This window comes from Tauraco erythrolophus, chromosome 1 (assembly GCF_009769465.1).
Source record: "Tauraco erythrolophus isolate bTauEry1 chromosome 1, bTauEry1.pri, whole genome shotgun sequence".
Lineage (NCBI taxonomy): Eukaryota > Metazoa > Chordata > Aves > Musophagiformes > Musophagidae > Tauraco > Tauraco erythrolophus.
This window is the reverse complement of record NC_141465.1, coordinates 23,490,953-23,507,060: the sequence shown is the minus strand read 5'-3', so window position 1 is coordinate 23,507,060 and position 16,108 is coordinate 23,490,953. Positions and strand designations below refer to the sequence as shown.

General features: G+C 40.9%; 2 protein-coding genes across 2 annotated transcripts in view; both read right to left on the bottom strand.

The window, feature by feature from the left end:
* The window catches only part of LOC104375504 (multidrug resistance-associated protein 1), a 39,301-nt gene extending 35,705 nt beyond the window's left edge, over positions 1 to 3,596 (bottom strand). Inside the window, exons 1-2 of the mRNA XM_086612771.1 lie at positions 3,585 to 3,596; positions 3,104 to 3,187 (exon numbers count right to left, since the gene is read on the bottom strand). Of these exons, the coding sequence (XP_086468897.1) occupies positions 3,104 to 3,187; positions 3,585 to 3,596 (96 nt within the window). The remainder of the gene's footprint in view (positions 1 to 3,103; positions 3,188 to 3,584) is intronic.
* Positions 3,597 to 6,858: 3,262 nt separating this feature from the next.
* Positions 6,859 to 15,427, bottom strand: RBM11 (RNA binding motif protein 11). Its single transcript, XM_086631358.1, has 5 exons — positions 15,326 to 15,427; positions 11,110 to 11,272; positions 10,100 to 10,178; positions 9,210 to 9,303; positions 6,859 to 7,191 (listed from the first exon to the last, which is right to left on the bottom strand). The coding sequence occupies exons 1-5, from the start codon at positions 15,425 to 15,427 to the stop codon at positions 6,859 to 6,861; spliced, it is 771 nt and encodes a 256-aa protein (XP_086487484.1).
* Positions 15,428 to 16,108: the final 681 nt, after the last annotated feature.

The following is a 16,108-nucleotide window of genomic DNA, read 5'->3' as shown; positions in this document are numbered from 1 at the left end:
ACAGGACAGATAACAAGACTCCGAAACGCTTTGTTGGAGGTTGTAACGTTTGGGTGGGGGTGGACCTCACTATCCCCAAGGGCCATCTCAACATCTGCTGAAGTTGTAACATAAATACAAAGTGAATTTGCCTTACGCTTGACAAATTAAGGCAAAAATAACACAGCTTCTCACTAAGAGCACCAGCTTTTGAGACAGATGAGGACAGCAGACCAATTGGTACTTGAGTGGAAACGGCTGTTTAAGAATTCTGCACAACTCATCTCAATGCTAAAACTCACTGCTGCCAGAGGATAAATAGATCTACTAAATGCCCTTCGCATCCTAATCTCCAGACTGCCTGAATTCTAAAGCAACATAAGACAGCATTATGGGTTTATTATGTCACAATCAGTTTGACTCTTCCTCATTTAGATTGTAGGCACTTAAGGTGAGCATGTGTTAGTCATGATTTATTGTGTTTGCTGGTGTTTAGAAAGAGAGAACATACCTAATGTTCACAATATTAGTTTAATCGCATCCGATTGATTATTCCACAGCTAAACAAGCTCTCACTGAGCAGAACTGAAATCCTTTCCCCCCCCCACTCTTCTTTTGTTAAATATTGTGGAATTGATTAAAAAATACAAAGGCTGGCCTAGCTTGAATATTTGCAAGAATACTGTGACATAGTGAACAAATAAATGTCATACAGAAGCGCTGTACTCAGTATAACGTACACCTTTCCAGAAAAATCAAAAATTTGTATTTACAGTATAGAATGTAAGGACTGGTAAAAGCCACAGCTACTCTGAAGGGATGGTGAACTCCTAACTTCAGCAGGGCCAGAGTTTAACCGAATACTACGAACTCTTGAAACAAACTGATTGTTTTGTCTCGGCTTATTAATAGCAAATACCATTTTCAGTTTTTCCTTAAAATTAGTAATATTGAATAAAGCACAAAACCATTAAAATGCTCTTTTTAAATGTTTCTTCTCACTTTTAGATATTTGAAGTTTATATATCTGACTCATGATTTATAAAGAATTAAAAAGGAAAATGTTGAAAATGAGTAACAGTCATGAGGTATAACACATGAAATTTTTTTAAATAACATCCAAAATATTAAGTGATGGGAAGCTGCATGACTTGATATAGTTGAGCTTTCACTTCCTATTTTTGAGTAGAAAATTTCCCAAGAAGCAGAGGGGCTTTACTGGTGTTTATGAGCATGTGGTCTACAGTAATAACACATGGCCTGCCATAAAAGAGGGAGGAAAAGAAGCATGAAATTGGCTACTTGGAAAATACCTTAAATGTACTGCTGAACATTTGTTCCTGGAGATCTAGCAAATTGTTGTATCACTACATCGAGTATAAAGGAAACCTTATTTAATTTTTGTCTCTTGCCAAACTTTACAAAGATAGATAAGTAAAAAGGATAGCCTAATTTGGCTTTTTGTATCCTGTTGTCTAAAAATATTTTCTATTGTGACAAGAACATTGTGCTTAGCTATCAAAATATTAATGTTTTCAATAATGTCATAAGATAACATATAATATGACTGTTAGTATGTATAAACAATACTCCACAAAATGTTTAAATATGACCTCTAAAAGCTGTAATCTTTGATTTTTGCACAAAAAGCTAACGGCAATCTCAGGCTCAAGCCAGAATGATGGCGTGGAATGTAAGTGCGTGCTCTATAATTCTGTGAGCATCAATGAACATCAACAAGCAGTTTATTAAATTCTCACCTGCTAAACCAGGAATATGTTAATTTACTGAAGAAAAAAACATTTTCTTCAGGGCTGTGTTTCTGTTTAAAAAAGAAAAAATTAAAAAGTATCAATGTTACTTGAAAGACTGAAGAAAAAGTTGGTTTTTTTTTTTCTTTTACTAAGCATGTAGTTCTTAGGAACTATTTAATTCTGAGCTATAATAAGATCTATACTTCACTTACACTGCTTTGTGTGTTACCTTCTCCCACCAATACACTCTAACACAAGGTACAAAGAATGAGAGAGATCTATACTCTCGTGACTTCCTAGAAAAACTTAACTCGCTGTAAGAAGATGTTAACCACCACCTTAGATTGATTTTACAATATTTACACATGCCCTAGAGTATGATCACACTAACAGTAAAGCGTGGGAGTTGGACTCAGTGATCCTTACCAGTCCCTTCCAACTTGAGATACTCTATGATTCTATGCCCAATACAAGCAAACCTTCACTGAATCTTTGACAATTAAAATCCTGCCCTTTTTTTCCCCCTCATTTGAAAACTTAGCTATTGGAAGTTACCAACTGCTAATACCTAAAGAACAGCAAACTCCTTTCAGACCTTAAGAGATGAAGTACTACTAACGTGTACTGTACATATAAAGGAGGAGAAGGATATGAGTTTTCTGCACTGCTGCCAACTTCGTAAGTCATTGGAGATAAGTGTAATAGAAGTAAACAAATATGAACTCTCCATACTTCTGGAGGAATGTGTATCCACACCCAAGAACGACTTCAGCACACCTAGAAAGTAAATTCTGTCCCTCAGTGAGCACCGTCTTAAAAGAAGTTCTAACAAAAGATGCAGTTAGAGTTCTTTTCGGTAGGTGGTGTAAAAAACCCACCTATCAACAATGTATGCTGCTGGTGCTCCGAGATCCTGTATATTTTCCACAACAATGTTTTTTCAAAAAAAAAGCCAAATGATTAAACAATAATCTCCTATTCCTATTCCTATCGGTGGTAAAGTGCCTACTTCCTCAAGAAACAGAATGATAAGAAATACTGAACGAAACCCCGGCCTAAAGATTACTCCCTCCTTAGAAATTCAAAGGATACATCCCAGGACACACCAGTTGGTTGTTTTTGTTTGGGTTGTTTGTTTGTTTGTTTTTTTGACACAGGCATCGCACGAAACCTACGTGACATTCCATGATGTTTAAAGCAGCCACCCCCCCAGCTCACCCGCGGCGGCACCGGGGGGACCCCGAGCGGTGGGACCCCCGGCAGCCCCCGGCTCCCTCCCGGAGGCGCAGGCATCCCTGTCGGGAATGTATCCCGCCCTCAGCCCCGTCAAAAAACGCCTCCTCCCCGCTCGGCCCCCCGCGCGGTGTCACCTTCTTGCCGGCGGGATTCAGCCGCTCGTAGCAGCCGCTCTGCCTCCTGCGGCCGGCGGCCATGGCGCCCGCTGGAAGCGGGCGCTGCGAAGGGCCTAACCGGGCGTCAGGCGGTCTCCGCCGAGGGCGAGAGGAAGAGGCGGAGGTTGGAGGAGCCGGTGCGGGCTGAGGTGAGGCGCGGGGGAGGGCGGCGCTGCCTCAGCCGCCTCAGCCTTCCCCGCGGGCTGGAGCCGGCGGCGCCCGCGCAGTTCCTCAGCCCCGCCGGGCCCGGGTGCAGGCCGCCGGTAGCTCTGCCACCCCCGCCGGGCTTCAGGGCCCCGGAGCTTGTGGTGAAATGCACTTCGTGCCCTAAAACGCGTGTGCAGGGCGCGATCCGCCCGCGGCTTCTCCGGCCCGACGCGTGTTGTACTAGTGGGCGGGATTCAAGTGAAATTGAGAGGGCAGGAGAGGGAAGGGCATGTGGGAGTGTGTGCACACTGACCTGACTTGTCATGGCGACTAGATGTATAAACCCACTTTTTATCTAGCTCTTAGCTGGATGTGTGCTGCCAGACGTTTATTCGTGCGTCAGAAAGTGACAAATGGTGACAGTATGTACTTCTTACAGAGCTGGGCCCGCAGAGCGAGCTGCTTCCTGACACCAGCTGCGTCTTCCCCTCAGAGCAGGCCACTGCAGTGCTGCTGCTCGTGAACAGATCCAACTTAAAACACTTCCAGATAAAACTTAGAAAGCATATGCTCGCTGTCAACAGAACGACACCTGGGAACGGCAGCTGAAACTCCAGCCTGTCTCTGGAACCAGGCTGCTGCAGCACTGGCAACTCCAGCAGATTGCATATCAGATAGGCAAGCTTTGGCCTCTGTCACTTCCCAGTACTTCCTAGTTTTGCTTTTTGGATGCTTCATACAGCTTGCTCACTAGTATTTAAATGCAAAGGTAGGTAGGAAAGAAGCTATAATAGCAATTTCCATTGCTCTGGGTTTTTTTCCTAAAGTTTTTTCAAAAGTTAATAAAAATCAGTATCTTGATTTTGGTCTATAGTTAATATGGCACCTCCCCTTTGCCTCTTGTTGACCTGGCATATTGCCACCTTAAATGAATTTGCATCACTGACTGCAGTGATACGGATTTGCCCAAAGTTTGGGAGATGTAATGGAAATAACTTGTACACTGCATTCCATATAATAAAAAACTGAGAAACAAGTCTTAAGTGCAAGACCTATGTGAAAGCAGGCAAAGCAAGGTCTCGTGGCCAGCCAGTAGAACGGGAAGTGACAGACCAGGACAAAATAACAATAATTTAGAATCAGAACTAACATAGAAAACATTCATTTCAGATTCATAAATAATTTTTAAAAGTGACTGAAACAGACAAGGGGCTGAAGAAATACTTGGTCAAGGCCAAACTCAGGTATTTTTTTTGTTTCCAGTATTTTATTTCCTCAACATGGTGACAATGTAATTAAAATATCATTGGGGCCCTAACTAAATTGATGTCTTAAGTTAACAGATGTACAAAATAAATTTAGCTATGGCTAAAGTAATTTTAGCATATTCCCACGTGCCCAGCTTTTCTTCTTTCAACACTTGACAATTTTTAGGTAAGTGGATATTGAGAGGTATTAAAATCCGTACCTCCCTCAGGAAAAAAAAAAAACAATTGGGAAGAAAGGGTAAGAAAAATTATTTCTTTAGAAGAACTGTATTGATATTTTATTAGCTATATGCAATATTATCCTCTTCGACATACTTTTTTGTAGAGTATAATTGCATAGAACAGGTTATCTTACCTATCCACTGAGGAAGTCTGATAAGGACACATTAGCACAGCCCTCACTAAGCTTCTCTTTCTGTAGGCTAACTCTGGTTTGGGCATCCATCAGTTTTCCCTTTTGTCTGATGAACCTCACTTTCAACTTAAACTAACGTTAACATATTCTTCCTCTACTTGATGATATTTAAATTTCCTTAACATTGGGAACAGGTTTAAAGAAATCCAGCATATTTTACTTGTTAACTTTTTCCATTATTGTGGCAACTTTTCTGATCAGTGACTTACTGTATAATGTCAACTGTATCTTCCAGCAGAAGTTAGATTGCATCTACATAGTTTAGTCCTAAAGTTACTGGTGGGGGAGAAAAAAAAAAAAAACCAACCAAAAATATAAAAATATAAAGGGGCAACTGTTTGTGTGGAAAGGTAGAGGGGCAAAGGGAGAGGGACTGGGCAGACTTGGCAAGTTTCTTAAAACACAAGACATAATTCTTATTTAAGGCACAAACCTCTGTTACTTAAGTTCTTTCTACAGAAAGTTGAGTTCATTTGCTAATTATATTTCAAGGGTGCCACACTGTGGCATTATAGAAATGTCTCTTAGGCTAAAGAAGTAATCCCTCTGGGAAGTTAAAAGCAGTGCCTTGAGAAAGTGATTTTATTAGCTGTGATTTATCAGACAAAAGAGAAATCATTGCAAGCTAAGTGTTCTTCCATTTCTGAAACTCATTTGGGCTTGTAAAACACATCACCTTCAAACCAGTAAACTTGGATTTTCTTTCTCAATACTGGTGCAAGATGAAAGGTATTCCTTTCAAGCAAGCCAACCTTATAACCAAGAAAACTGAGTTTAATACAACCAAAATCCTTTTTTACTGTCAGATTCAATTTGAAGGCTACATCTAGTCTGAACAGAAGACTTTAAGCAATATTATATAGCTGAAAATTAAGTGTTTGGCTTTCTCATATCATAGGATCTTCAAAGTGTTTCGCATGTACCTGGTACTGTACCACTGTATCTGTCTACAGGTTGTTGGTGGCAGTTGTGAAAGACAGAGAACAGGTCATTTGACTACTTGGATTCATCATGGTGAGAGATAGTTTTTTCTTCCTCTGCTAAACAAGGGAAAAACTTTTCTTCTTAAGAGGTAGTACTAACTGCACTGACTCATGCTTTTTGTGCTATCCATTAGATGAGATACTCATCAAATTTCTCATCCATTTGTTACAATGAACACTTAGATTCTCAAATAAGCAAATTAAATACTACAGAGTAACTTTATAGAAAGATGCATATATATGCGTGTAGTTCTAGTCAGTATATACCTGCAGCCATAAAGTACATACATTCATTTGAGTATTGATACATATGTAAGTCTTGTAGTTAGTGCAAATGCCCCTATTTTACCTCAAATTTACTACTGGAAAAAAAAACAATTCCAATAACCATACAAGGTGATTCTAACTTAAAGTAATAACAGAGCTAAATCAGAAAAAAGTTACAGGTGTTGATACTTCAGTGACAAGCGTATCTCTTTTGTGACACTTAGAACCTCTAGCCCGCTCACTTCTTTAATGGCTCCAGAAAATTCTTACATCATTCACAAAAATTTATTCTGTAAGTGATGGAAGTGATACATATGCTTCACGAGTGGCTGAAATTATGTATTTTCATAACATTTCTATATTAGTGAAATAATAGCCTTCCATGATTCTTCGGGGAGGGAGGAACTAACTAGCTTTTTTCTCTTTATAAGGAAAACTTTATCTTCTTAAATGTTTCCTATACCTTAAATAATACTTTCCTCTTTAAACAGGTTGAGATTAAATAAATTATCAGTATACTTTATGCATAATACATTTCAAAAATAATATGAATCTTGAACATTCCTTTAATAAAGTGCAAAGATGAAAGATTAAATTTCTTTCAAATAAAAATAGTGAATATAATTTAAAAAAAAATAATCCATTTACACAGTATTAATGTGTCTTTTTCTTGGCTTTGCGCTTCTTGTATTTTTGGTCACGTTCTCTTTGTCTCATTTTGTCATCCTCAATACTAGAGTCACTGTCACAGTTTCGCTGTTCTCTCTTTCTTTTAGAGGTGCTTTCATCCACCCGGTGCACTTCCCAGTCACTTGAATGTGGCAGGGCCAATTCAAAAGAACTCTGTGCAGACTTAAAATTTGCAGCTTGATTCAGACAGGGAGAAAAGGATAAATTGCAAGGCAGTGGTGGAGTCATCTGATAGTAAGGAAATTGTTGACCCATTGGACTCTGTACTGGGTACTGCTGTGCTAAAAAATGGTTCATCTAGAGAAATAGAAACTTGAGCTGTTAACACTATAAAGAGGAAGTTCTGAAGAGTTTAATTTTGCATGCATTACAGCTTATACAATGAAAATACTGATAAGTGATAAAATAACACAGAGCATTTGAGACTAAAGCTTATATATTTTATTACATCAACTAATATAGTTGGAAAAAGTAGACAATTTTTTCATGGCAAAGTTAGAACAGAGACAGAGTAATCTGATTTAACATTAAACTGCCAGTTAGTCCTTGTGTAAAGTAATCAAACATGGCATTCCTTTAATTTCTTCATCTATGTATTTTAATAAACGTTTGTAACTGCAGTGCCTATTGTTACCGTCAAGACATGCACATCTGCAACTTCTTGTAACCTAGTTTAACTCATTTTAAAGTTAACAAGCAACAAGGCATTCCAACAAGGTATAGTGAATCCACAGATCAAGGCACTTGGAACAACGCAGTAAGTGCCCAGCTTATTGCTACAGTCCCTAAAGCATCCCAAGAGTCCCTCTCATACAAAATGCAGAGCCAAAATACAGAAACAGAATTACAAAGGTCAGAAAAGAGCAGCTTTCTACTGACTGGCAGTAACTAGAAAAATGACAGGGTGCATGTCTGAGTATGTTATATGTGCAGGCAGACTCCAAGTGAGTAACCTGCCTGGCTCACCCAAATAAAGGTGAGGTAGATGTGTGAAGGCGTACACACAACAAGATCACTTCCTGCTGAAGCTGCAACAGGCTATCATTGGAGACATACCACAAAACCATCCCTTCTAGCAAGCAGAAAATGAGATGAAGTTGTTTGTGTGTGCTGGTCTACAAGTTTGGTCTCTCGGTGTTTACGTACTGCTTTGTTACTGAGGAGTTGGCTCATCGGCAAGCACAGAGGGGGAGATGGTACGCTCCCGAGCCTCCAGACACAGTGGAGGAGTTGGCTCATCGGCAAGCACAGCGGGGGAGATGGTACGCTCCCGAGCCTCCAGACACAGTGGAGGGGATAGGAAAGTTTGTGCAAGCACCAGTTCTTCTGAAGGCACAGCCTGGGAAGAGGGGAGGCGGGCCACCACCACATCTGTGCAGCAGGGAACAGACCCTCTCCATTTTCCTGCTCAGATTGCAGCTAGCAAGAGTAATCTATCCTGACTTCACCCCTTCTACACCTACAAATGGCTGGCAATTCCCCAGTCCGTCTGGGTGGCAGCAGTACTGTCCACAGTTGGTACCTCACATTAAACGCTGGGTTTCTTCAGCCCTACCGATCCATACTCATCAGATTCAGAAGCTTCATGATGTGTTCAGTGAGTAAGGTTTGGCCCACAGGTTGCCATCTGAAGAGACCAGTTCCCTTGCCTTGTGGAATAGCTCAGACAAAAGACGTTAGGAAGAGAACAGCCCAGTGTGCCAGACTCTGTTAGAGGGGAAGTGGAGTACGGGTTCACACTGTCTACTGCTGTGAAAGTAAATCATGAGCGTGAGAATGTGAGAACCGCAGGGGCGTGTAAAGGTTTAGGCCAGAAACCCTTAAACTGTTGTTGCCCTAACTTGGGCAGTGGTGATTTGTTGGGTGAGTTTTAGGTTTGGTTTTAGGACATTTCGAACTTCTGCTGGGCATTTCTGAATTTAGTAGAAGAGCTAAGAGGTTCCCTGACTGAATTAATTGTATATGAAGAAGCTATTGCTTGCATGGTTGTAATTGTACTAAATTAGCTTGGTTCACCAAGGGGATTTGATTTGGAACAGAGTACAGGAAAGAGCATCGTCTGCAAACTTCGACAATTTTAGACTCCCTAAGCTATATACCTTTCAGACATTCCTGCAGTAAGAAAACAGTTTGGTTTGGTAGGTCCCTTGTTATAGTAGCCTTAAGTGCTAAAATAAATATACCTAATACTGTCAAAGTTAGCAGTCTAAACCACATTTTGAGACATTACATCAGAATTGTCGTTTGCAGAAATGCAGAATACTTTCAACTTCATAAAAAAGCTCCCAAATTTTTAAGTTTAAACACAAACTCACCATCTTTTGAAAGCCTGAGTATTCATGAGGTAAACTATTGTTCATTGGAAAAGGAGTAACAGGAAATGGGGGATTTCCATAAGGCTCTTGATACCTAGGAAAAACAAGCAAACACACAAAGACTAGATGTCCACCACATACTGCTTACCAGAGTGCTGAGACTTGACTCTTGGGCTATCACGAGAGTATCCAAAAGGAGAATTGAGATATTAACAACCGGACTCCTATGAAAAAACTGATAAAACAAGGAAAATACAACCAAAGGCTCAATTAATGAGTAATTCTCACATGCACTTAAGTGCAGACACACAAGAGTTCTTGGATTTCACCATGGGAGTTTAGCTTCCACACAGAGTTCTGTCACATTTGTAAATAAATGTGACAAATTTCTGTCACTCATTCTGTCACATTTGTAAATAAAAATGTTGAAACATTGAAAAATACTGAATCTGGGGTGCTCAGACTTCCATTATAACAGGTTTGTACCTGTGCATGACAGCTGCTTGTACATATACACACAAAATATCCAGATATAAACTCAGTGGAATTTAAAAAGATTATCTCCATTGTCAGATTTTTTTTCCCCTAACAACTGCAAAGATTGTTAGTACAAACACCACATTTTAATATTTTCTCAAGGTCCTGTATCTTGCAGAAACAAATAAGAATGGAAAATTCAAGCTAACAACCTCTGGCAAGCTAAACAACCAAACATTAAAATTAACTACAGCCCATTGCAAGTCATCAGTAAGAATGCAATTAAAGCATGCAACAGCTGGTTTAATGAAAAGCCTAAATAAAGACTGCTCCATCACATCAACTAATTCTCTTAATAAGATTTTGTAAAAAAATTGTAATCATACAGTTCATGCACAAGTGATCTTTGTTACCTAGATGAAGGTGAATATAAGTCAATATAGTTCTCAAAACCATGTGTAGGGCTGTTCAGTTCTGATGAGTGAGAACTCCCTGTAAATAAGACAAGAGCATAATGACTTTTCAGTTATGACTACTCAATTAACAAGTTAAAAATCACAGAAAGTGTTCTGTGTCATCTGCAGCGTGCTAGTATATCTAAGGTAGGATATAGAAGGTGCTGTTTTATGGCAGATAATATATAGCATCATTTTACTGCTTGAAAATGTTTATTTATTATTTATTCATTTCCAGAAGCATAAATCAGGGCTGTTGAAGTAATCCAGAACAGAATCATTCCCATTCAGTTACAGACACGGCAGATGCTTCTGATTTTAGGAACTTCGGCCATTCTACTTCAACCCAGCAAACGCTCTGTACAGCTTTTGAAGTAAGGAGCGGCACAGTGCGTAACGGGAACACGAGTCCTTAATGTTCGGGTTGCAAACGCTGCTTGGTCATTAGCTTTTAGAAGGCTTATTTTCATAAACATAAAATGAAGAATGTGACTCTGATTTGACTATATTCTTCGAACTACAATCCCTTCCACTTAAAACAGCAGATCTGATAACTCTGTGGCTTTAGTATGAAAACTATCAAACAGCTTGATAGCTTGCTGCACTTACTAAATCAACTTTTCCTGCCAGACTGCAAGTTGAAATCACACCCTGGTTCCTAAATGTAATTCGGCATGAAAACCTGTGCTGCTATATTTTCCATACAGTGTGGTCTGAGCTGGCTTGCAAAAGTTATGCTGCTCTGAACCAATCTATTGTGTTCTTAGTAAACAAAAAATACAAAGACAGAATCCTTCCCTATGCAAAACCCACAAGAAGTTGAGGGTTTTTTCTTAAAAAAAAAAAAGGACTGTAATTTGATCCAACTATGAATTGTCATCTTTGTAAAAGACTGTAGGACTCAAAAACAGTCATTAAAAAAAAAATTAAAAATTTACAGACTTAATCATTGAGATTACTAAACGTACCAAACCGATACTGCACTTTAATGGGTCTTCCATACAAACGGATTCCATTCAGCAAAGCTATTGCATAAGGCACTGATTCTTTGTGCTTAAAGCAGACAAATCCAAAAGACTTAGGTTTTCCTTCTTTGTCCTTACAAATTGTCACTTTGATCAATGGTCCAGCCTGAAAGAAATTTGTATTATTTTCTCACAGAAATTAACAGATTGATACTTCATTCTGTTTTGAACATTTCATAAGGATGTATATTTTGCCATAGTCAGACAAAGTGTAAGTTTCTCAGTACGAGAACCTCTACTTAATTTCAAAAATGTCTCTCCACATTCCCCAAGCTCAAATTCTGAGCCTTCTATGATCAAAAATCAGCTCCACAAACACTGAAAAGGAACCAAGCATCAGTCCATGAAAGATGTTTAGTCTTAAATAATCAGATTTTCTGATTATTTTTAAAATACAATGATGATAGCTGCTGCAAGGGTAAGACTAATTTACTGACTCCGTAGCAAAAGTTCTCTTACACATGTACAGCTGCTAGTACAATTATTACAGAGCGTTTTTGCACAGCTAATATAACTAAGCAAATTGATAATATCAACTGTGCAAAAGTGACCTACTCCATTAATATGCTTCTATTTTACTCTTGCTTAAATTCCTAAAATGGGCAGCATTGACACTGTGGAAAAGCAAACCTGAAGAGAGTTGTGCTTCTGGAACTACCACAAAACAGTTTTCTGTCCTGCCTAACCCTCACCATGACTACACGGCAAGGAATCAAGAGATCCTACCGTCCCCATCAGAGGCAACATACTGTTTCAGCCCCCCTCAAAAAAAAAAAAAAAAACAAAACTCCACCAACAAAACAAAACTCCAAACCATACCCTTTGGCTGAAATATCTTCATTGAAACGTTCCATTTCTGCCTACGTGTACCATTTTAATGCTTGCATAGTACTTCTAGAACCAAATTAAAGCAGCGATATTCCATAAATACTGACTCCATTTTCAAAGAAACTGTCATTTTCGTAATAGATATCAAAGACGATGAATCTTCTCTCCACAAGACGGAATCCTGGTATCAGTCACCAAATTAACAGTTTCTCACCAAAACAAACTATGCATCTGTATGGCTGATTTAGCAGAGTGAAAACAAGTGGCCAACAGCAGCCTCCTGCCACAGCTCAGGAGTGTTAAGGGTGCAACAACTTAACTTCAGGAGGATATAATATCCAGATGAGCAATGAAGTGAGCATAAGTTACCAAAAAAAAAAAAATCAATCAGTAAAAAAAAAATTACTGAATGTCTAAATTACTGTAGTAGATGGAGGATTCATTGTTCTGAATCAAAAAATAGCAGTCATCTGTAGAACTGGCTTCCAGTGCTACTACTGATACAATATGTGCTTTTACTGAAAAGTCGCTCAGAAGCCATCCACAGCTTCAGGGAAGTAACAGCTTCACAGCAATTAAACTGTATGAACAGTTAAACATTCAAAATAAACATACAGCATATGCTCAGCTGAAGAAAATAAGCTACTTTATTATTCTGCATTTTCAATTAATATCATCAAACAACAAATCTGCAACTTGTCTACTGTGAGCATTCAGAGTGATGATGCGGAGCCATCTCCCCTATTATACCCTCCATGTTGTCAGACGGAAGATATTAAGGACTGTCATCTGTGATAATAGTGTCTGATTGCTGTATGCTTTTGCCAGCTGTGTGTAAACTAATCCTCAATTAAATAAGATGCTTTGCTGAAAAAATGAAACACCCCCACCCCCCAACCCTGGGGAAAGTAAGGAAATCATATAGACAAACACAAAGGATCAAAAATAATGTACCATTTTTAATTATTGGTGCAGCGGGTGATCGGGCTATACAGCAATGGATACTACCTAGGTCGTCCTGTGCAGGGAATCTTCAAAATGTTGAGCTTGTCTTTCCAAATATCTTGAAGTTTGCTGTGGTTTTTTGTTTGGTTGTTTGGGGTTTTTTTTGTGGTGGTTGTTAGCTATTTTGTTGTTGGTTTTGGTTTGGGTTTTTTGTTTGGTTTTAAAGAAGGAATTTCAGTAAGATTCTGAACATGTTTATTTTTCCTTGAGTTGGCTCCTTAAGGCATTTTTGTTGTTGTTCCGCACTACACTGCGGCTTTTTTAAAAAAATTACATATATCCAGTCTTCTGATTATTATTTGCCTAATGAGGAGGATCTGGTTCTTCAAGAAATAAAAGCAACAAACTCAAGTCCTTTGCAGATCGGTCTTTTAAATGTGTAGTCTTCCTGTTCATAAATAAAAATATTCATAGTTTAGAAATAGATACTTGCTTGTAATTTGATGGCGGAAAAGCTAGAGGTCAGGAGTGCATCTTTAGGACTATGCCATAGCAGGAATATTGAACTATACACTTTCCAAGAAAGGACAATACTACAATGAGAAGCATGTTCTGTTGCAGCAAAAGATAGAGAAACCTGAGTGAGAACAAGATGAAGAGGAGGTAAAAAACAAGTAGGTGTTATTGGGATGACCTAAAGACCCAGATAAAAGTCAGCAGTTAGATGACTGCTGCAGATTATACAGAAGAGACATGCAAAACTGCATTCCGAGAGAGTCTGCTTATTTTTAGCACTTTTGTATGAAGTATTGTATGGTATTACTCACGTTCCCTGGTAAGATAAGCTTTCTTAACCTAACATTTACAGTCAAACGGCAGACAACTGTTCAGTATTGGAAACAGATACGAATACTGCATAGCAAATAAGGGGAAAAAAAACCCACCTGTTTTTAGTCATTTTAGAGACAAGTTAAAAATTCAAAGTTAGGAAGAGATGGAAACAGCTCTAAACCCAAAGGGCTGGAATATACCAAACAAAAAGGCCTTTCAAAGCAAATGGAGTAGCATGCTGAGGTCTTGCCTTGGTAACAAGGATCAGATTAATCAGTGGAATAAAACTGGCGAGTAGTAGTAGTTCTGATTAGCAAATGAAACAGCAAGAGAATAGATGATTCTGCCCACTTCTTTTTTGCACTCTATTTTGCAAACTCACCAGAAGGAAGCACGGTTTGTTCTGAGACTGGGGGAAATTAGTGGATTGGTAGAAGCAAGTTTATCACCATGCTGTCAGCTAAACTGTCCAGTCTGAGCCTAGGACCTTTTAGCTTGACAGAGGCTGACTGGATCACATCAGGAAGAAAAAACAAAAAAAAAACAAAAAAAAAAAACAACACTATAAACAAATTCGGGAAAAGCCTGTAATCTGTAACTATTGCAATCCAACTTGAAACTTGATGCTTGCAGTAGTGATACAATGGTCTCTCCTCTCCATAGCCTCCCCCCTCTTTTCTTTACTACTTTCAGGTTAATAAGCCTGGCTTAGCCACAGGTGCTGTCAATGTGAGATCAAAACTGAAGCCAAGTCAGTGCCTTAACTTTTTGTGTCTTTGCCAGTTTCTTTCCTCCCTAGCATACCTTATTTCCAAAGAAAGAGAATTAAGCTCAGGTTCGAAAACAGTCCAGCTACTTAGTATTTTCCCACCACTTCCCTGAAAATACCACTGAGGGAATTTTTAGTATCTTCTCAAGCATTAGAACATAAAACCTCTTGATATAAAGGTTGTTTATAGGTGGAAGTCCAGACCTCCACCTGCAGATCATTCCCATTGCCTCTTGCAGTCTGGTAATAGTTTCACCCTTGCTCAACACATTTTCAGGTTTTCCATTGATTTTTCTTACTTATATTATTGATGAAACGTTTCTTGCTCAGAATGCATTAAAAGGACTGTAAAAAATATTTTTTTTTCCTTGGGGATTTTAAAAAGATCTTTAAATTACCTAACATCCTCACTAACTTGGGGCCCATCCGTGGCACCAAAATTTGCACAGCTGGGAGGAGACAAAACCGAGGAGGGGGAGACGGACCACGGAGCCGCAGAGGCGACGGCGAACAGGCGGAACAGGGAGAGGGCTCTCGTCCCCGCGGACCGCCGTGCGGGCGGCAGACCTGGACTGGACCGCCCCGCCCCGCTGCCGGCAGGCCCCGGCGCTGCGGCGGAGGCTGCTGTGGCCGCTCCTCAGCGCGGCGAGCCACGGTCCGGAGCCCCGCCTCGCCCCTGCGCGGCCCCGGGCAAAGCGCGGCCGCCGCACCCGCCAGGAGCCCGCCGAGGCCTCCGCCCTGCGGCCCCGTCCCGCCCCGCCCTGCCCCGGAGGTCGCGCCCTCCACCTGCAGGAAGAGCTCGTAGAGGATCTCCTCCCGCACGCGGCTCTCCAGGTTCCCCACGAAGAGCGTCCGGTCCGCCTCCTCGGACCGCCCCGGCGAGGACATGCCGGCGCCGCCGCCGGGTCCCGCCGAGGGAGGGGACGGGACGGGGGAAGCGCCCCCGCTGCCGTAAAGCGCCGCGCGACACGGCGCGGGTAGCTAGGGGCGGGCTCGGTGTCCTGGCAACGCGGGGGCGCGCGCGGGCGGGCTGCCGGAGCGCGGCGCGGGAGAGGCGGCGTGTGAGGGGGCGGCGGCAGGGTCTTGTCACGGCCGCGGCACAGCCCACGTTTGATGTAGTAGCCTTTTTCTCCCAGAATATTTCCTTCTCGCCTGTGTGGAACTGCAAGCGAGCAGGGAGGAGCTGGGAGCAAACCCCATAGCCGCAGGAGCACAGACCTGGAAAGCCCCGTTGCCCGCCCGGCACCGCGCGGAGCGGGTGGAGGCTGCAGCTGCTGGCCCGGGACAGGGTGACCAGTGCTCCAAAAGCCTTGGAAGCCGTCAAGGGTTACAGTCATCGGTGTGATAAGGCGTTGTGGCGGTTACTGCTAAAATACACGAGTGAAGTGCCGGATGTGGTGCATTTCTCAATATTTAAGGAGAACTGGAATACGATTGCTGTCTTTAAAGCCGAAGTTACACCTGCCTGATAACCCACTGTTGCGTGGTTGCTACAAACAGGTTTCAAGCGCATGCACACGTTTAGTATATATTCAGTATATATTTTTAAAGCGTTGTTTCACAAAGGAG